Raw genomic sequence first — 21,915 nt, forward strand, 5'->3', positions numbered from 1 at the left:
GATGCAAGAAACAATAAAACACAAAAACTAAATAAATGGTCAGCAGCAGCCGGTCCACAGCGAGGCTCGCGGCGTAGGTACCAGGAGGGGAGCGGCATTAATCACTTACGTCCGGAGACGCGGTCAGGGTCTTGGATAGAATGACCCTGGCGAGTCCGTCCCTGCTGTAATCCAAACTGGACACGGCCAACTTCAATAAGTGGTCTTGGTTTTTCAGCGAGCAAAGATTTAGGAGACTGTAAAATAAAAATATGACAGGAGGATTTACACACAGGATTTTCCAAGAACTTCATTCAGCACGAGGTGGCGGAAGAGCAGGCAGCACGAGGTGGCGGAAGAGCAGGCAGCACGAGGTGGCGGAAGAGCAGGCAGCACGAGGTGGCGGAAGAGGGGCAGCACGAGGTGGCGGAAGAGCAGGCAGCACGAGGTGGCGGAAGAGCAGGCAGCACGAGGTGGCGGAAGAGCAGGCAGCACGAGGTGGCGGAAGAGCAGGCAGCACGAGGTGGCGGAAGAGCAGGCAGCACGAGGTGGAGGAAGAGCAGGCAGCACGAGGTGGCGGAAGAGGGGCAGCACGAGGTGGCAGAAGAGCAGGCAGCACGAGGTGGCGGAAGAGCAGGCAGCACGAGGTGGCGGAAGAGCAGGCAGCACGAGGTGGCGGAAGAGCAGGCAGCACGAGGTGGCGGAAGAGCAGGCAGCACGAGGTGGCGGAAGAGCAGGCAGCACGAGGTGGCGGAAGAGCAGGCAGCACGAGGTGGCGGAAGAGCAGGCAGCACGAGGTGGCGGAAGAGCAGGCAGCACGAGGTGGCGGAAGAGCAGGCAGCACGAGGTGGCGGAAGAGCAGGCAGCACGAGGTGGCGGAAGAGCAGGCAGCACGAGGTGGCGGAAGAGCAGGCAGCACGAGGTGGCGGAAGAGCAGGCAGCACGAGGTGGCGGAAGAGCAGGCAGCACGAGGTGGCGGAAGAGCAGGCAGCACGAGGTGGCGGAAGAGCAGGCAGCACGAGGTGGCGGAAGAGCAGGCAGCACGAGGTGGCGGAAGAGGAGCAGCACGAGGTGGCGGAAGAGGAGCAGCACGAGGTGGCGGAAGAGGAGCAGCACGAGGTGGCGGAAGAGGAGCAGCACGAGGTGGCGGAAGAGGAGCAGCACGAGGTGGCGGAAGAGGAGCAGCACGAGGTGGCGGAAGAGGAGCAGCACGAGGTGGCGGAAGAGGAGCAGCACGAGGTGGCGGAAGAGGAGCAGGAATAGAAGGAGGAAGAGGCGGATGGGGAGGAGGAGAAGGAGGTGAAGAGGCGGATGGGGAGGAGGAGAAGGAGGTGAAGAGGCGGATGGGAAGGAGGAGAAGGAGGTGAAGAGGCGGATGGGAAGGAGGAGAAGGAGGTGAAGAGGCAGATGGGAAGGAGGAGAAGGAGGTGAAGAGGCGGATGGGAAGGAGGAGAAGGAGGTGAAGAGGCGGATGGGAAGGAGGAGAAGGAGGTGAAGAGGCGGATGGGAAGGAGGAGAAGGAGGTGAAGAGGCGGATGGGAAGGAGGAGAAGGAGGTGAAGAGGCGGATGGGAAGGAGGAGAAGGAGGTGAAGAGGTGGATGGGAAGGAGGAGAAGGAGGTGAAGAGGCGGATGGGAATGAGGAGAAGGAGGTGAAGAGGCGGATGGGAAGGAGGAGAAGGAGGTGAAGAGGCGGATGGGAAGGAGGAGAAGGAGGTGAAGAGGCGGATGGGGAGGAGAAGAAGGAGGTGAAGAGGCGGATGGGGAGGAGGAGAAGGATGTGAAGAGGCGGATGGGGAGGAGAAGGAAGTGAAGAGGCGGATGGAGAGGAGGAGGAGATGAAGAGGCGGAGGAGGAGATGAAGAGGCGGATGGGGAGGAGGAGGAGATGAGGCAGATGGGGAGGAGGAGATGAAGAGGCAGATGGGGAGGAGGAGATGAAGAGGCAGATGTAGAGGAGGAGGAGGTAAAGAGGCAGATGTAGAGGAGGAGGAAGTAAAGAGGCAGATGTAGAGGAGGAGGAGGTGAAGAGGCAGATGTAGAGGAGGAGGAGGTGAAGAGGCAGATGTAGAGGAGGAGGAGGTGAAGAGGCAGATGTAGAGGAAGAGGAGGTGAAGAGGCAGATGTAGAGGAAGAGGAGGTGAAGAGGCAGATGTAGAGGAAGAGGCGGTGAAGAGGCAGATGTAGAGGAAGAGGCGGTGAAGAGGCAGATGTAGAGGAAGAGGCGGTGAAGAGGCAGATGTAGAGGAAGAGGCGGTGAAGAGGCAGATGTAGAGGAAGAGGCGGTGAAGAGGCAGATGTAGAGGAACATGTAGAGGAGGATGAGGTGAAGAGGCAGATGGGGAGGCGGAGGCAGATGGGGAGGCGGAGGCAGATGGGGAGGCGGAGGCAGATGGGGAGGCGGAGGCAGATGGGGAGGCGGAGGCAGATGGGGAGGCGGAGGCAGATGGGGAGGCGGATGAGGAGGCGGATCGCACGTCTCTGGAAACCCTGGAATTGGAGGAAATGTGTAAGCACATGTGCACACGACGTCTTTTAAACTTAATCGATATTTTTTTTTTCCCGGACATTTTTTTCTCATCATTGAAAAAGGAAGAAACCTCTAGTGTTTCTTTAAAAAAAAAAGAAGCAAAAAACGGTAAACCGCCTCCAAAAAACATCCGCGCGTCTTCTGAGCTTCCCCACTGACTTGTACTGTAATGTGAGCGGTAGACGCCAGAACGGACCGGTCACTTCTTATAACCGCTTGGCGTGTTTGGGAACCTTAAGGCTGTGTGCCCACGTAGCATTTTTCAAGCGTATATGCTGCGGAATTTCCGCAGCGTAAACGCTTGAAAAACGCATGTATATCCGCACCCCATGGTCCCCAATGGCATTCCGCAATGTCAATGCCCATGCTGCGGATTTTTCCGCAGCGTTTATGCTGCGTTCAAAAATCCGCAGCATGTCACTTAATTTTGCGTTTCCGCATGCAGAATTGCCTTTGTCCAATGCATAAAAAACGCAAGGCAATTCCGCATGTGGAAAACGCGTGATAAACGCGCGAAAAATGCGGGATAAACGCGTGTGGAATTCCGCATGCGTTTTTCCGGGAGAGGACTTGCAGAAATGAAGCAGAAATTTTCTGCTTCATAAATGCAACGTGGGCACATAGCCTAAGACGTTCATAAAAGCCTGAACGTGTGCACAATGAGTCGCTTTTGCATAGAAATGGAGAAGCTCATTCTTTTGAGCTTTTTCTGAAAACAAAATACGCCTAAAAAAAAAAAATATATTGTGCGTGTGGACAAGTGTTGTGTAAGGAGCAGGTGCAATGAATACACAGTCCTGCGAGGACTGGAAAGAAGTGGGCAGCAGAGATGTATGGAGAGGACTGTCTGCCGGGACTGGTCACGGCCTCAGGACGTACCACTGGAATACATTGCACTTCTCCAGCATCTTGACCCCGTGCGGGTGGCAGGAGAGAGTGCCGATGAAGAGGAAGTAGTACTGGCAGAGGGTGGTCAGCAAGCCGTTGTTCTGCAGGCTGCGCTCCTGCTTCATTCCTGATATGGACACCATCCATTGCACAATATCTTTCACCAGATCCTCCAGGTAGCCCTGTCCATCCTATGATTAAAAAAATAAATAAATCCTTCATATAGCGGCATCCACCCCGCTGTCGCCCCCCCCTTTGGGCATAATGGCATAATTTGCAGAGGAACGTGTCTCACCTCCTCCGACTCCAGCAGGAACTCTGTGAACTGGCACCCGACCACCGTCAGCTGCTTGGCTTTACTGTAGTCCAGCTCCAGGTTGGCATAGAGCAGACTGCTGGGCTTGTAGAAGAACAGGAGGCGACGCACAAACCTGGAGGACGGGAAGAAGAGAATTAGCAAATGACGTGACTAGAGGACGACACGCGCGGCCGCCATGCACAGCCCCTACCTGTGCAGCTGCTCGTCTTTACAGTTTCTCAAATTCACATTTGGCCACTGAAAAATAAAAATGGTCAGTAAATCCACTGAAAAAACAAACAAACAGCCGCTCAACCAATAACTGGGGAAAAGAAGGTGAGAATTACAAAAAATCTGTCAGGATGGACGAGCGCAAGGATGTAGTGTTTTATTATTAGGTTCTGTACTGTGAGAAGTTGTATAACTTGTGCCAAAATGTGTGGGAAAAAGCCTGAGAGTCCTGCATCATCCACCCACTCAAAGAAAGCCTGGGAGTCCTGCATCATCCACCCACTTATAGAGAGCCTGTGAGTCCTGCATCATCCACCCACTTAGAGAGCCTGAGTCCTGCTTCTCCCATTCTACTCAGAGAAAGCCTGCGAGTCCTGCTTACTCCTCCCACTCATAGGGAGACCCTGTGAGTCCTGCTTCCCCCTCCCACTCCTAGAGAAAGCCTGAGTCCTGCTCCCTCCCTCCCACTCATAGAGAAAGCCTGTGAGTCCTGCTTCCCCCTCCCACTCCTAGAGAAAGCCTGAGTCCTGCTCCCTCCTCCCACTCATAGAGAAAGCCTGTGAGTCCTGCTTTTCCCATTCTACTCATAGAGAAAGCCTGCGAGTCTGGCTCCCTCCTCCCACTCAGAGAAAGCCTGCGAGTCCTGCTCCCTCCTCCCACTCATAGAAAAAGCCTGCGAGTCCTGCTCTCCTCCCACTCTCAGAGAAAGCCTGTGAGTCCTGCTTTCCTTGTCACATCTTTTCTACATGTGTGTGTACATGCAGAGCTGTCCATCACTCCTCATCAGCAGGGGAGTCAGATGACAGAAGTGTTAGTATGGAGGAGCTGACAGTACCTATAAGGGTGGAATTATAGGCAATGCATGAGCGAGGCTGAGCCGTGTAAATAAACCCTGGTAGAGGTTTCATCATTGCACTAATGGATGTACACGGCTATATGAGTCCTATGAGAAGAAGCAGTATATGGTGGAGAAACAGTGACCGGCGCTGGGCACTGGCGTCCAGCCTGTACTGGGAGCACTGGGCGAGCTATATGTGTAGTGATGGCGGGAGGTTGATGAACCTTGAGTATGGTCCCGATCAGATTCCAGTTCCACTCCAGGTTCTCCTTATGATTAAGGACCTGGGAATCCCGCAGATTTATCACCAAAGCGTCTTCTGAATCCTATACAGAAATACAAAATAATATGTATGTTACGGGCGGTCCTAAAAAAAAAAAGCAGATTGCTGTCCCAGAAAGCAGCCTCCCAGCCACTGTTAGAGCAGCTACTCGCATGAACGCAGGAGATAAAGAGACCAAGATGTCAAGCCGAGGACAAGTCACCCCACAGGAAAATCACTGACCCAATTCTACGTGACTTGTGAACTCGCCTTGAGGATGAAGATGTCCTTCTGGACTCGCAGGTGCTGGTCCCGTTTCTGGTGTGACGCCATGGCCTTCTGCACGGTGTGATCCAGGTACAGGCTGAAAGGTTTGGGGCCTCGTTTCTTCATTTCGTGGAATCTCTTCAGACAGTTGAGCGCTGCGCTGGCGCGGCTGCCGATGCAGGAGATGCCTCCGGTTAGTGACAGGGTAAAGTACCGTCGTTTTGCAGACCTGGCCTGCAGGAGAACTCTTCACCCGCTGTGTGATAACAGAGGAATACTTACAGCCTTTTCTCCTTGGAAATGTCAAACGATGCAGCCATGTTCATCAGGGTTGGCAAGCAGTGCAAGTGGTGGCTGTGGGAGTGGGGGAGGATCGTGTTTGCCTGTGAAATAAAAATACAAAACTATAATGATCAAGACCTGGCGCCTGTGTACAAGTACTGAGGGATCAGATTATACCTGGCTATTGAAATCTACGGAGAGAGAAGGGGAAAAAAGAGCAGAGTAGAAAACGATAGAGAGATAAAAGGTGGCAGGGAGGATTGCTAGTCAGTGTTTTTATATCTCTCTGCAGAGCTGGATTCACAGCTACACTGCTCAGTACTGCTACATAATGTCCTCCACGCACGCTGCTTTCTAGTCTTACTTCTCACCCTAGAGCTGGATTTATACTGAATGCTTCCCACAATCTACGCATCACTCTGCTCAGCTCCTCCTGCTCTATAATCTGCTGCTCTCAGATTAGACTGACCACTCAATATGGCAGGTCCTCTAAATTGTGCAGAGTGCCATTATGTGATGTGTGTGTGCTGCTGCAGAATGACCACTTACCATGTGCAAGAGTTCCCCAAGGATAATCGTTGCCCTGACGGAGACGTCATCATCGCTGCTGGTGATCACTTCTACCAAGCCCTAGGTAAAAGCACACAACAATGTGATCTGCTGCACCGCACAGCACATACGCCTGCCGCGTTACTATACGGTGCGGCACTCACCTCCAGTAGACCGTTGGTGATGAAAGCGGACAGTACGAGTGCCAGATAGTTGTCAACCAGGTCCGCTCTGCAAAACAAAACCTGCGGATCAGTATGGGGTGTCAAGGCCTTTGAAGCCCCATGGATACAGAGAAAGGGGCTCTAAAATGCCCCATTAAAATCGAGCAATGGCTGAGTGTGTACCCTCCATGATGGCATTCAACAGAGCACAGCGCTTTGCCATCGCCACCAGTCCCGAAGACGATGAGCCTAAACGTTTTCGAATGCAAGAAGGGGTTAACCTATGAATTTGAGACTGCCCCTTTAAGTAACTTTCAGGATGACTCTCCGCACAACGCTCACCTGGAGCGCGCTCGGTGTGGAAGAATCGTCTTCGCTTCTGCTGCTACAAATCCGTCTGAAAGTCTCCAATTCTCCTGAAAGCAGCTCGGGTCTTGAGATTACGAACAAAGAAGCAAAATAAACATTTCATTATTGAGGCGGTGTCCAAAAACAACACATATATTAATAGAAAGATACATGGACGACATTGTCCACTGCTCAAGACCCCCGACAGCACTCCCAATACAGTTATATGAAAAAGTTTGGGCACCCCTATTAATCTTAAGCTTAATGTTTTATAAAAATTGGTGTTTTTGCAACAGCTATTTCAGTTTGATATATGTAATAACTGTTGGACACAGTAATGTTTCTGCCTTGAAATGAGGTTTATTGTACTAACAGAAAATGTGCAATCTGCATTCAAACAAAATTTGACAGGTGCATAAGTATGGGCACCCTTATCATTTTCTTGTTTTAAATACTCCTACCTACTTTTACTGACTTACTAAAGCACTTTTTTGGTTTTGTAACCTCAATGAGCTTTGAACTTCATAGCCAGGTGTATGCAATCATGAGAAAAGCTACTTAAAGTGGCCACTTGCAAGTTGTTCTCCTGTTTGAATCTCCTCTGAAGAGTGGCATCATGGGCTCCTCAAAACAACTGTCAAATGATCTGAAAACAAAGATTATTCAACATAGTTGTTCAGTGGAAGGATACAAAAAGCTGTCTCAGAGATTTAACCTGTCAGTTTCCACTGTGAGGAACATAGTAAGGAAATGGAAGAACACAGGTACAGTTCTTGTTAAGGCCAGAAGTGGCAGGCCAAGAAAAACATCAGAAAGGCAGAGAAGAAGAATGGTGAGATCAGTCAAGGACAATCCTCAGACCACCTCCAGAGAGCTGCAGCATCAACTTGCTGCAGATGGTGTCATTGTGCATCGGTCAACTATACAACGCACTTTGCACAAGGAGAAGCTGTATGGGAGAGTGATGCGAAAGAAGCCGTTTCTGCAAGCACACCACAAACAGAGTCGGCTGAGGTATGCAAAAGCACATTTGGAGAAGCCAATTTCTTTTTGGAAGAAGGTCCTGTGGACTGATGAAACCAAGATTGAGTTGTTTGGTCATACAAAAAGGCGTTATGCATGGCAGCAAAAAAACACAGCATTCCAAGAAAAACACTTGCTACCCACAGTAAAATTTGGTGGAGGTTCCATCATGCTTTGGGGCTGTGTGGCCAATGCCGGCACCGGGAATCTTGTTAAAGTTGAGGGACGCATGGATTCCACTCAGTATCAGCAGATTCTTGACAATAATGTTCAAGAATCAGTGATAAAGTTGAAGTTACGCAGGGGATGGATCTTTCAGCAAGAAAATGATCCAAAATACCGCTCCAAATCTACTCAGGCATTCATGCAGAGGAACAATTACAATGTTCTGGAATGGCCATCCCTGTCCCCAGACCTGAATATCATTGAACATCTGTGAGATCATTTGAAGAGGGCTGTCCATGCTCGGCGACCATCAAACTTAACTGAACTGGAATTGTTTTGTAAAGAGGAATGGTCAAAAATACCTTCATCCAGGATCCAGGAAATCATTAAAAGCTACAGGAAGCGACTAGAGGCTGTTATTTTTGCAAAAGGAGGATCTACTAAATATTAATGTCACTTTTCTGGTGAGGTGCCCATACTTATGCACCTGTCAAATTTTGTTTGAATGCAGATTGCACATTTTCTGTTAGTACAATAAGGCTGAGTTCACACGATGCGTATTTCATGCGTTTCCGCGGCGTTTTTGCAGTTGCGTAAACGCCGCGGAAACGCATGAAAAACGCATGGTAGAAGGGAAGCAATGTTCCCCAATGGAAATCCGCATGTGCTGTGCCCATGATGCGGATTTTTCCGCAGCGTGAACGCTGCGGTCAAAAATCCGCAGCATGTCAATTAATTTTGCGGAAACGCGGCGATTTCGCCGCCATTGACTTGCATTAGAACGCGCCAATTCCGCAAGACAGCATCTGTACTTGCGCTATTGGCGCGTTCTAATATGCGGATGGTACCCGAGTGTGGAGGAGAGGAGAGTCTCATCCACACCCAGGTACCATTAAAAAAAGCTGTAAAAAAAGAATAAAATAAAAAATAAATGTATACTTACCTTCTGTCGGCCAGCGCAGCGCTCCCGCTTGGTTCCCGGCACTTGCAGTGAGTTGTAGGACCTGTGCTGACGTCAGAGTCATGTGACGGGTCACGTGACGCTGACGTCGGCAGGTCTTTCAATTCAAAGTTGCCGGCAGCCGGGAACTTTGTAAAGCAGGACAGCGCGGGCCATCGGAGGTAAGTATATACACTCTCTCGGGTCACACTATATAAATCCATGCTGTTTGCATGGATTTATATAGTGTGACCTAGTTGTCAAGCACTTTCCAGGTGATGCTAAAATCGCCTGGAAAGCGCTTGTCAATCTGCATGCGGAAACGCATGTGAATCTGCATGTGGATCAGCATGTATTCTGCAGGAAAAACGCATGCACAATCTGCATGCGTTTTTTCTGCCAGGGAGATGCAGAAATGATGCAGAAATTTTCTGCTTCATTTCTGCATCGTGTGCACATACCCAAAACCTCATTTCAAGGCAGAAACATTACTGTGTCCAACAGCTATTACATATATCAAACTGAAATAGCTGTTGCAAAAACACCAATTTTTATAAAACATTAAGATTAATAGGGGTGCCCAAACTTTTTCATATAACTGTATATGGGACCACTGACAATCTCTCTACAGCGCTGAGAAATGCGCTGGAAAATAACCATAAAATTGATCAATGTCATAAATGGAAGTTTATAAAGAAATGCAGAAATTATCGGGCAATGAAAAGCTGCATAAACGTGATACGGGGGGGGGGGGTTTAGTGTGTTATAAGGTGTGGAGATTTGCAAAAGCATTTTTTTTTATCCCAGTGAATCAAAAAAAAAAAAAAAAAAAACAAACAAGAAAATCTTCAATAAAAAAAAAAATATACTACAGATTTGTGTATGCAGCTAATATGCAAGCCCCGCCACCTGGGCCGGCCCACTCCCAAGCCCCGCCACTTGGGCCGGCCCAATCCCAAGCCCCGCCACTTGGGCCGGCCCACTCCCAAGCCCCGCCACTTGGGCCGGCCCACTCCCAAGCCCCGCCACTTGGGCCGGCCCAATCCCAAGCCCCGCCACTTGGGCCGGCCCAATCCCAAGCCCCGCCACTTGGGCCGGCCCAATCCCAAGCCCCGCCACTTGGGCCGGCCCACTCCCAAGCCCCGCCACTTGGGCCGGCCCACTCCCAAGCCCCGCCACTTGGGCCGGCCCAATCCCAAGCCCCGCCACCTGGGCCGGCCCACTCCCAAGCCAAACTTCGTTACCCCGACCAGCGCTCTCCCAAGCTGCACCACCCTGGCCAAGTCCCAAGCCCTGCTCAACGGCCAGGACTGTCCCTAGCTCGGCTATGCCGGTTTGTCATCTTCGCCACAACCCGTTACCTCATCCACGCCACCTCTCTCCGATCCAACTGTTACCTCATCCAAACCCAAAGCTTTGAGGATCCACCTCCCCATGTTTAAGTGCCATATACACGAGAGCAAAGTCGTCTGAACTGTCCATCCTTTGTGTATGGCAGTCTGCTGACCCTTCCCCCGATGGCAAATGTGGTCAGAGAGAAAGATCGGACATGTTTATGGCCTTATTCCCTGTCGAACTGAGCATGTATGTGGATAAAAAGGTCGGGGTGGAATATCTGTCGGCTGGGCAGGCATTAACCTGGCAGTTATCACGGTTATGTTGCCACCTTCCTTGTCTGAACACTTATCCAATAATGGAAAGTTGGCTTTATGTTCTGTAGTATTAGAAACACACAGGAGCTGCATACAAAAAAAGGAGGGCAGCTATTGTGGGTGATAATCCTCCACTTACCGACACTCAGCAGAGCTTCAATAAAGTCCTTGGTCACCACCGGAAGAGGGAGGCGGAAAATTTCATACAGTACCTCGAGAAGACCTCGCTGGGAGAGAGAAAACACAAGTCAATGGCCACGAGCCAAGGGGGCGAGACGGAGCCGGTGAGGATGAATCAGGGCAGTCAATGCCAAGGAAACCAACACCTAATTATCTGTATTTTCACAACACTCGTCAGCGGAACAAAGTCAAAAGTAATGTAAATTAAAAAAAAGTGTAACTTAAAAAAAGTATAAAAAATAAGTTACTAAAAACAATAAAAAACTTTGAATCGTGCGCCACACCGGCGTGATCTCACCGATCAGCTCTGTAAAACAGGTCTGCACATTGCTGATCGGTTGGGGTCTCCAGACCTGGACCCTCCTGAGATCAACACTACTTCTAAAACTTTACACTTTAAAGGGGTCTTTCCTTCAAGAGCGCACCTCTCCCGGCCCCACCAGGGATTTGCAGGGAGGCGGTGGGCTCTTGAAGATTGACAGGTTCAGACCCGCAGCTTGCGCTCCTGAAACTGCAGAGGTGGTCGGTAAACTAAGCAACGAGCTGAACGCTATGGAACTAAATTTTATTCCTTTTTTGGGGACCTAAGAAAATTCTTAATAAGAAAAAATCCCCCCAAATTTTTTTTGTGTGTGTCCCTTTACATTGGTTCCAAAACAAACTTTGGCACTTACCCGTATTTCCATGTTTGGTATACACAGAACCCCGATCAGGGACTGGATGCCGGAGTTCCCAGGCTTACACAGGCTAATGATACCTACAAAGGTATACAACGGGTCACATTGTGGCAAAAGAAGTCGTCTCTCTAGTGCCCCCTATAGGTGGCTATACTGTGATCTTTACCAACTAGTGTCAGTGCGAAATGGACAAGTCTGATACACTACACAGCGAGGTCCCTACTTCATTCACCTTCTATAGTGTCCTCCCCTACTGCACCGCACCCCCTGAGTGATTAGACAGACCTTCATTTCATCGGTCAGAGAGGAATCACAAAGAGCGTCCCTCTCTCAGGAGGACCCGTCCTGTCCTGTAATCCACACAAAACCCATTAATATGAATGCACGAGGTGTAATACTTCATTTCCCCTCTGGGGTTGCTGTAGGCAAAACTAAACACTTGTTAGCTTTTCTCCCAGATCAAAGCTGATCACTGGAGGTCTCAGCCATTGTGATACTTTAAGATTTGGTAATTATCAAGTGATATAGGGGTTATCTAAAGCTAAAAAAAAAAATAAAAAAAATTGTGTGGTTAGAAGAATGCGAGCTAGAAAACAAAACACAGAAACATATATGTAGGAAAACTAAAACTATATTGTGTAGGTTTTTCCCTAAAAGACGTGGTCTCAAGTCTGCTATTAAAAGAAAAGTGCAGTGTGTCTATTGTTGGGACAGAAGCGCTGAGCTTTCTGGTAGCAGACTGGCATTGTTCTCTCAGATTCATGAAGACTGGATAGTAATGAAAGGTCTCTAATATTTCCTGCCTGGTGAAGAGTCAGAATAAAAGGTTTCTGTCTTTCATTATCACTCATCTTTTTATTTCCGCTGCAGCGTTTGCCTCCGTTATCCCACATTACAGTAATGGAGGAGACGAGAGCAGAGCGCTCCGCCACAATCAGAGCGCTCCGCCACAATCAGAGCGCTCCGCCACAATCAGAGCGCTCCGCCACAATCAGAGCGCTCCGCCACAATCCGAGCGCTCCGCCACAATCCGAGCGCTCCGCCACAATCCGAGCGCTCCGCCACAATCCGAGCGCTCCGCCACAATCCGAGCGCTCCGCCACAATCCGAGCGCTCCGCCACAATCCGAGCGCTCCGCCACAATCCGAGCGCTCCGCCATAATCCGAGCGCTCCGCCACAATCCGAGCGCTCGACCACAATCCGCTCCGTTGTGGCTTCACAGCTCTTAATGTACATTATTAACCGAGTGTATATATATTGGTATATTTTTAAAATAACATTTTCTCCATCTCTACAACCACTGAAGCAGAAGAAGGAGGATTTTGCACGTCCTAATGACTGGAACCAACCTGCCCATGATCGGAACGCCGCAACAATCCCGAGTTTGCTCGCCTGGAATCTGGCCTCCCGGTCTTCCCTGGAGGAAGAAAGAAAGTTGAAGGTTAAGCCTGCCCAGCAACAAAATGTCACGTGTGTGAGATGTGCGAGACGCCAGTGTGCCACGGTCCTCATGACTGAGTCAGGGAAGTCCATGACGTTCCTTCTGGTTGTGCATTCAGATCACTGGGGTGCTACGCTCCTCATGCCTGAGTCAGGGAAGTCAATGACGTTCCTTCTGGTTGTGCATTCAGATCACTGGGGTGCCACAGGGAGACAATAAAGGGAGCTTACTCCAAATCCTGGAAATCCCTAACAACTATATAGTGAAAACGTATAAATTTTTAAATATTTTTGCACCAAAACGTCTATGTTTTAGCTGCAGTAGGAAACAGTTTTATTCGGGTGCATCAGCATGTGAAAGAAGGTGGAACTAGAGGTGAAGTTCCTTCGTCTCTCTGTAATAAGGGCTCACAAGTAGCTCCACTTTGCTCTTGATTGCTGTGTAGAGGGATTCTGGTTGAATGTATCTGGTCAGGCACAAACAGCAGTTTATCCATCTTGAGACTTTATAAAAGTCTCAGGTACAGTGTGCGCTAACCACTGAGCTATAAACTCAGTTGTGACTCGTCAGAGTCGCTCGTCTTTGATTTTGATATCTGATCATGTCCTAAAATGGACACTGTACTCAGGATGGTGCATTGTAGATGGCATGGGTGAAAGTGTGAGAGGAGATGCGGGACAGATACAATTCTGCCTCCTAGGAAATGTAGTCTAGTGGCACAAATGAGAGATGGCAGGATGTAAACAATAACAAGCCACAAGGATGGCTTAAGGGAAGCTAAATTAACAAAAATAAAGGTAACAGGGGAACATGGAAGCCCAAAGCAGGGAAAGCCAGATTGTTTTTTTTTTAATTACATAAAGCTGCGCTCCTGCTGCAATCGCTGGGGTGAGAGCCATGTGTGATCAAAAGGTGCCACGGCATGTAAGAAGTCTGAAGGAGGGAGAGCGCCCCCTGCAGTGCAATCGCATAATTGCAAATGGGTTCCCACTTTAAAACATCGTTCACAGAGAAGAGCAAAGAAGTATATGGCAGCATATAGACGATGGACGGACCGGAGTAAAGAGGCATCCCCGGCCCCTCCACATAAGGAGGTCGCAGAGCCTACCAACTTACTTTAGCTGCCCTTCTGCTGTGTCCGGATTATGCCTGTAGTGAAAATCCGTGTATGGCGCCAAAATTTGCTATAAAAGAGAACAGATGCAGACATTAGACAGCGATATAGATCTTAACCCCAAGAGCAACACGGCCCCCCATCGATGGTTAAATTCCCATCTTCACAGCTGGGTATTGACGGATAGTACATGTAAAAAGCAGCATTTTTGCAATTTACTGTTTATTAAAATTTGCATCCGCCCTTGAGATATAAACAATTCTGTTTACAGCTCATTGCCTAGGAGACCGGCCACTGCTGCTGTCTAACCTGTAAGCATTTCGCTGAATCTAGCCGGGATTAGGTGGTCACAGAGATCACTGACAGACTGGAAACAATGCTTACAAGCTCACTTTAAAAGAGCTTGTCAGTGCAGGGCGGCGTACTCTGCTGTCCAGCAGCGGTGGTTGGTTTCCTAGGCAATGAGTTGTATAAAAAAAAGTGTTAATATCTCAGAAATGGCTGAAAATAAGAATTGCTTGCTTTAAGAGCGCTATCCGGACATATCCGTTTATGAAGATTGGAATAAAACTTTTCCGGTACGGCAGCTTCTTCCCATTTATTTATCCTCATTCCGATCTCAGACTTAACGGGTCTTGTACCTCTAATTCAACGTCGGCTCGCACATACTGCCGCGTCTTTGGGTGATTGAGGAGGTGCAGGATTGTGGTGATCAGTGCTTCGTTTATTCGACTAAGTTGGCAGTCAATCACATTTTTGAGGATAGTACTGAGACCGCCTCGGAGCGCCACCACCTCTGGGTTTTGAAGAGCTGCAGCGATGGGGAGAAAAGAGAAGTGAAAGACATTAGAAGATGGAATATTACAGAGTCTGCCTGCAGCCACCACTAGGGGGAGCTCCCTGTATACAGAGATACATGATAAGATCCTGTCTGCAGCCACCACTAGGGGGAGCTCCCTGTATACAGAGATACATGATAAGATCCTGTCTGCAGCCACCACTAGGGGGAGCTCCCTGTATACAGAGATACATGATAAGATCATGTCTGCAGCCACCACTAGGGGGAGCTCCCTGTATACAGATACATAAGATTATGTTACAAATTACCTAGTTCACATATAATGGCGATGCACGCCCGCACCATCCTGTCCCGCTCCTGGAGGCCGTCATTTCCAACCGCTATTAAAGAATTAGTTAAAGAACTAGGGAATAAGGAAGCATTCACAGTAATCATCTGAAAAAAAAAAAACACAAGAGAAGTACAATTATTTTCAAGCAACTTTCTTGCTTAAAACTGTGGTTGTTGACTACAGAGGGTTTGTTTGTAGTCTGTAACCATGGAGATCTTGCAATATGGGCAATGCGGTTACAATCTTTCTTTTTTCCCTCCAGATCTCCTAACTTAAGTAGTGGAAATTTTTCGCCCACTGTAGGGTTGACTCAAAAAAAAAAAAAAAAAAAGCCCTTCTGTTTGCCGACTTGCTGTCGTATGACTCCATGATTACAATAATCTAGTCGCGAGAGGTCACACGGCAGGAAGCGAGTGCACAGAGGAGATCAGAAAGACGGAGAAGTCAGTGGATGGCATCACGTGTCCACTGCGGCAATCACCGCGTGCAGTCCGGCCTTAACTTACCTTTCTGACAAGCCGCAGAGCCTGCGTCCTTTCGACTTCATTACTTTGCTGAATGTCTATGCACCTGAAACAAAACCCCAAATTTCTGATTAATCACAAGAGGAGGACAAACCCTGCACTAATAGTACAACAAATCCAAAATCAAGAGTGGTAAGGCACAACTACGTGGTGCCTGGCAGCAAGGGAGCATGCATTAGGATAGTATTTCAAGGGCTATATACGGACTGCAATACCCGTGTGTCTCCTGACTCTCTACTGCCATATATGTACTGATGGTGGTTCTGGTGCTGTATTAATATACTTTTGTTGGTTCTGGTGCTGTATTTATATACTGTTGGTGGCTCTGGTGCAGTATTCATGTACTGATGGTGGTTCTGGTGCAGTATTTATGTACTGAAAGCTTATGGCCCATGTATGGCTATGTGGCTGTAAGGTCGGGTCAGGAGAGGCGTGGACGGTCCAGATATTGTTGCCAATATACAGACCGTGAAATTCGGCCGCCTGGACCTGGCCACACGGTGCAACATCCATACCACCTATAGTTGCTTCCAGCAGCATAATGTAGGGTGAGAGACCCTGATTCCAGTGATGTGTTTCCTGGGTGCAGCAGTTGTGATACAATCACAGGTTTCTCTGCTGCAGATCTAGCAGAGCTTGGAATGCAGGGCTGTGTATAACCCCGCCCACACTTCTGACTGGCAGCTTTCTGTATATAACCCCGCCCACACCTCTGATTGGCAGCTTCCTGTATACACACTATATTGACTGGCAGCTTCCTATTAGTGGTGGGGGTGTGGATGAACAAGGAGACATGAGACACCTAGTCCTGTAGTGAATCTCCTGCTGATAAAACACTGATTGAATTTAAACAGCAAAACACAGCCCAGTAAATGGTACATCGCTGGAATCAGGGTCTCTGCCCCTACACCATGCTGCTCTCAGAGTGCATAGGAAATGGTTTGCCATGGTGGGGGTGGATGGTGAACCCGCTCATTTTTTTTGACCCTCGTTCCCTCTCTTCTTAGGTTTTCCCTTGTACAGTACTTCAGCATTTCTTAATTCTGCACCGGTGTATAAAGGTTTTCTTTCTGAGCCTGCACGTCCATGAATTTTCTTCATTAATAGGGTTTCCTGGGCACAAAAAAAATAAAACATAATCTGGCTGTCCCTGTTTTGGGCTTCCATGCTCCAGTTACCTTTTTGTTTTTTTAGCTTTGTTTCAGCCTTTCTTGTGGTTCGTTATTGTTTACATCCTTCCGTCTCTCATTTGTTCCTAGTAGGCAGAATTGTATCTGTCCCACATCTCCCACACTTTCATCCACTCCATCTTCACAGCACCATGCTGAGACTTTTATAAAGTCTCAAGAGGGATAAATTGCTGCCTATGCCATTTCTCCCACTTCACATAGTTTGTGGTTATCTTGACGCTCTCCTGCCATCACTAATGTTACAAGGGGTGACCCTAGAGCTGCACAGACTCCGTGCACTGTTGAGGGCAATGTGTTATGCTATATTCATTTATTATAAGGAAATCTAGCACTCAGGAACGACCCAATCCCCTCGGGCCAAAGCCATAAGCCGTTAAGATTACTTGTCCTGAATGGAGCCTGCATTATCCTCACCCTACCTGTGCACATCCCCAGTCACTGTAAACTTTCTGTGGATCACTGGCCACACCCCTAATGACATCACCGGCCATACCCATAATGACATCACTGTTCAGTGATTCCTGCAGAACTGGACAGGAAATCTCTGCTCTGTGCTTTGAATGGACTGTAGAAGGAAGCCAGGAGCTGGAGCATCACCACGTGGGACAGCGCAGAAACCCAGCAGAATTTTAAAACCAAGTAAATAATTAACTTTCCTAAATTTTGATAGTCTTTACAATGGTTTAATAATCTGTGTGTCTGGAAAACAACTTTAATAGATTCTTTCCATTCTCCACTTTATACCCCCACGACTTTACGCTACATTTTCTTTGGAAAAGTTACAATAATCATGTTATTTGTAATAAAAAAAAAATAAAAAAATAATAGTAATAAAAAAAATTAAAAAAAACACAGATGGAAGAACTTACCTGGCTATTAAGTAATCTACTTTTAACGTTAGCACCTTCTGTAAAATACTGGAGTCTCTGATGAGATAGCGGAGAGCCCGCAGTCCCGCTGCTCGCACTTCTTTTGCTTCGTTTAACAAGGCTAACCGCAAACTTTTGGTATAAACACAGAAAAAAATGTGCAGATTTCCGTTAGATAAGACATAGAAATGTCCATCTATTAATATAGGTGTCATTCACACCACACACTAACTGTTTGCAATCAAAATTCCTCAACATAAAAGTCTGTGTAAAATAAATATAACAGATATTTCCCGCTCCGGCGCCGGGTGACCCGGGGCTCACATGACATTATGCCACGTGAGCCCTGCAGCCAATTAACGGCCGCTATTGGGTTGCTGCTCTCTCACTACTTCCGCTTTCTGAAAAGCGTGAGTGCGCAGTAAACAGCGCCCGCTGATCGGCTGCAGGGCTCACGTGGTATAATGTCATGTGAGCCCCGGGTCACCCGGCGCCGGAGCGGGAAGTATCTGTTATATTTATTTTACAAAGTACTTATTTAAACACGTTTTCTGGTAGTGGCCAACCCCTCTTAATATCAGAAAAGTCTAATTGTGGCTCTTTAGGGTGTCCCAGCTCGATAGAAAAACTAAAGGAAAAAAAAAAATACATATTAAAATTGTAACGTGCCCCAGAGATTTTTATGACCTCTTGGGGAGACATAATATTTAACCCCCCCCAAAAAAAAATGTAAACAAAAAAAAAAAAAATGAACAAAAAATATATAAAAAAAAATCTTCCAGTCACCAAAAAAAATAAAAATCCCCAAATTTTGTGATGTATACTGTGTATACCACGTGTAAGATCAAAGAAACCCCCTATTACGCCCCAACATGATCGTAATGATCTGATGAATAAATTCAACGTGGTTTTTACTGCAAAATATGAACAGTACTTAAAAAACAAAAAACTTTTTCTACATTCTCAGTTAACGAGACAGGAATTCATATCAACCCTCCTAAATGGCCAATCATTGAGGTCAGCTGCTTGTGCCGTATACATCAGCAGGAACATTGAACTCAGTGACTGGCTGAAGGGAAGTCGATGTGACCACTGCAGGCGATCAACATTGCCTGGAGTATGGGAGGATAGCTACACCAGGGAGGGTGAGTAAGAGCTCAGTTTCGGGAAGGGGGAGGGGTGGTTACATCTTTGTGGCTATGGGGGAATGATTTTAGAAAGTGGACAGACCCTCTTAAAGGGATTTTCCCATGAACAAAAGTTAATTTTAATCAATAGATCTTGGAATAATAATAACTTCCACAATTGGATGTGTGTAAATAAAATGTTCCCGTGCTGAGATAATCTTATAAATATTCCCCTGCTGTGTACTGTGTAATGGCTGTGTCTGACCGTGCAGGAACATGGTTTGATCATACCACAGCTGCTGGGCAGGGGGGTAGCAAAAGAGTATACAGACATTACAGCCGGGGATCACAGCTGATTCTTTCTTTGAAGTATAACATTGTTTAAAAACAGGCAGAGAGATGATTTATCTCACAAAAAAAAAATCAGCTGCAATCCAGTGCTGTAATGTCTGTATACTCTTTTCCTTCCTCCCCTGCCCAGGAGCTGTGGTATGATCAGACCATGTTCCTGCACGGTCAGACACGGCCATTACACAGTACACAGCAGGGGCACATGTATAAGATTATCTCAGCACAGGAACATTTTATTTAATCACACCCAATTGTGGAAATTATTATTATGCCAAGATCTATTGTTTAAAATGAACTTTTATTCATGAGAAAACCCCTTTAAAGGATTCATTAGTGGCTTACATAAGCACTTAGCAGGCGTGATGGTCACCGAATAATGGCACGGACAACACTATAAAATCCACTTACCAAATAATTATATCTTCGTATGTAAAACCTAATTTTTCTTCGCTGTGGCCAACGTTGCATAGAAGCTGGAGAGAGGAAAAGGAAGCAGAACATGACGAAAAAGAAACATACAAAAGATGTTAAGATGATTGACGGGGAAAAATTTATCACATATTTGCCTTATGGTCCCATTCACATAAGGGACACACAGCCCTAGGTCTCGTGATCGGAGTAGAGGGGTGGGGGTGATCACTGGACAGACCCTTAACGATCACACACTTATCACCTCTCCTGTGTCCTGCTCCTCTGATCACTTTATGGCAGGTGAACAATTGAGAAGGCGAGGCTTAAATAAAAAGGAGGGGCCTCCTGAGGGGAGAGGCTCCTGCTGCAGCCAGAATAGGAGTAAGGAGGAGAAAGACATAGCTGATCATCTGAGACACAGGGAAGATTTCGGCAGGTGTTAGACACCTATCAGTAGTGGGATTTTTTTTTTTATATATATTTTTGTGCATTTCTGTAGAAGATGCAGGGCGCCACATTTGCTGTACTTTACGCTCAGATGATAATTCTGTTAGAAAGCGACTGGCGGTAAAGAGATTGTTTCTGCTTTCTTGTAAATGATGGTTAAATGTCTTGTGAAATTAAATCTGCCCACGCCTCGGGACCTGTGAAGTAGGACTAAAAACAGCCGCGATAAACAGGAAGCAGAGTGAGCGCGAGAAATTCATCACCAGTCAACAGCGATAAACATCAGCCGGAGGGGGGGGGTCCTACAGTCCACGATAAGTCATAAATGGATGATCAGAGGTGGTCCAACTGCTGGGACCCCGAGACTGATAACGTGTCACTGTGTGAACAGAGAGCGTCTATGGGAAAGGTGGTCACGCATACACAGTTCACTTACTGGGAGAATGGGGAACAGAGGACCCCCATTCTCATGATCTCTATGGGTCACAGCAGTCAGACCTCCTCTCCCGCTGCTGCATCCTAAAAGAGCCCCTAATACCAGACCGTCCATTTCAATTTTGGGCAGGAGAGAACTGAGGCCGCCCATAGCTGCACGTTCCCCTCTCTCTCCCAATTCAGCTTCTGGTCATACAGGACTTATCGCTGGAAGAAGAGAGTAAACTAACAGGCCTCCTCTTATTATACCCCAGACCATCAGGACATAAAATATATACACCCACATATACCCTAAACCAGCAGGTATTAACTCCCTGATTTACCCTAGACCACCAGGACATAGAATATACACACCACTCATTTATCCATAAGAACCAGATCATAAACAGCATTTACTCCAGACCACCAGGAATAAAATACATTCACCTCTGATAAGTTCTAAACCGACAGTTCTTAATCCCCAATTTTACCCTAGACCACCAGGAAATGTAATCGTTACACCCATCATGTATCATAAACCACTAGGAATTAATCCAATTTTTACAAGAGATCATCAAGTATTAATCCACCCAATTATCCTTGACCATGAGGTATGTATACCCTTTTCTACCCTACACCACCAGGAGATAAAATACAGCCATCTCTGAAATGTCTTAAAGGGGTTGTCCTACTTCTTGAACTAAATGTTTGGCCCCGATAAAATAAAAAAGCTTATGCTCACCTCCTGTGCCAGCACTCGCGGTACCGGAGCTCCCGTGCTGTTGTTGTGACAAGACTCCGGCACCCAATCAGCGCTGGGGTCACTGTCCCCGCCTACGTACAGATTGAACATGATGAGGAAGTTCGAGTTGAAGCTGATCTCTGACTTTCTCTTCATGTTCAATCCGTACATAGGCGGGGACAGTGACCCCAGCGCTGATTGGGTGCCGGGGTCATGTGTCACAACAACAGCACGGGAGCTCCGGTACCGCGAGTGCTGACACTGCGGGAACGTGGCCGGCGCCGGTACGGGGGGGGGGGAGTGGTGGTGAGTATAAGCTTTTTTATTTTATCGGGGCTAAAGATTAGTTCAAAAAGGGGTTGCCCTAGTAGTGGACAACTCCTTTAAGACCCCCAGATACTAATCCACATATTTACACTAGGCAACCAGGGAATATCATATGAATGCTCCTTTGTTCTCGAAACCACCAGAACTAGAAACACAACCATTACCCTAGACCACCAGAACTAGAGAGTCTAACCCCTCCACTACCCTAGACCACCAGAACTAGAGAGTCTAACCCCTCCACTACCCTAGACCACCAGAACTAGAGAGTCTAACCCCTCCACTACCCTGGACCACCAGAACTAGAGAGTCAAACCCCTCCACTACCCTAGACCACCAGAACTACAGAGTCTAACCCCTCCACTACCCTAGACCACCAGAACTAGAGAGTCTAACCCCTCCACTACCCTAGACCACCAGGGATCGCTCCTGCCAAACAAACCTGATGGCCTTCTACGAGGAGGTGAGCTCACAGCTGGACCGGGGAGAGTCAGTGGATGTTGTAGACCTGGACTTCTCCAAAGCGTTTGATACCGTGCCACACAAAAGGTTGGTATAT

At 47.7% G+C, this 21,915-nt stretch overlaps 1 protein-coding gene across 2 annotated transcripts in view; it reads right to left on the reverse strand.

Annotated features, from left to right (window-relative positions):
- RICTOR (RPTOR independent companion of MTOR complex 2) overlaps positions 1-21,915 on the reverse strand; it is a 76,658-nt gene that overhangs the window by 29,300 nt on the left and 25,443 nt on the right. For both annotated transcript variants that reach the window (XM_073681899.1, XM_073681892.1), the window contains exons 4-22: positions 19,427-19,491; positions 17,541-17,672; positions 15,464-15,527; positions 14,935-15,061; positions 14,469-14,638; positions 13,830-13,897; positions 12,622-12,689; positions 11,269-11,351; positions 10,554-10,641; positions 6,629-6,719; positions 6,287-6,353; positions 6,123-6,203; positions 5,574-5,674; positions 5,295-5,460; positions 4,987-5,088; positions 3,905-3,951; positions 3,691-3,826; positions 3,387-3,586; positions 110-236 (exon numbers count right to left, since the gene is read on the reverse strand). In XM_073681899.1, coding sequence (XP_073538000.1) covers positions 110-236; positions 3,387-3,586; positions 3,691-3,826; positions 3,905-3,951; positions 4,987-5,088; positions 5,295-5,460; positions 5,574-5,674; positions 6,123-6,203; positions 6,287-6,353; positions 6,629-6,719; positions 10,554-10,641; positions 11,269-11,351; positions 12,622-12,689; positions 13,830-13,897; positions 14,469-14,638; positions 14,935-15,061; positions 15,464-15,527; positions 17,541-17,672; positions 19,427-19,491 — 1,983 coding nt within the window. The remainder of the gene's footprint in view (positions 1-109; positions 237-3,386; positions 3,587-3,690; positions 3,827-3,904; positions 3,952-4,986; positions 5,089-5,294; positions 5,461-5,573; positions 5,675-6,122; positions 6,204-6,286; positions 6,354-6,628; positions 6,720-10,553; positions 10,642-11,268; positions 11,352-12,621; positions 12,690-13,829; positions 13,898-14,468; positions 14,639-14,934; positions 15,062-15,463; positions 15,528-17,540; positions 17,673-19,426; positions 19,492-21,915) is intronic.

This window comes from Phyllobates terribilis, unplaced genomic scaffold (assembly GCF_046119375.1).
Source record: "Phyllobates terribilis strain yellow unplaced genomic scaffold, ASM4611937v1 Scaffold_1__5_contigs__length_1240528914, whole genome shotgun sequence".
In the NCBI taxonomy this organism is placed as follows: domain Eukaryota; kingdom Metazoa; phylum Chordata; class Amphibia; order Anura; family Dendrobatidae; genus Phyllobates; species Phyllobates terribilis.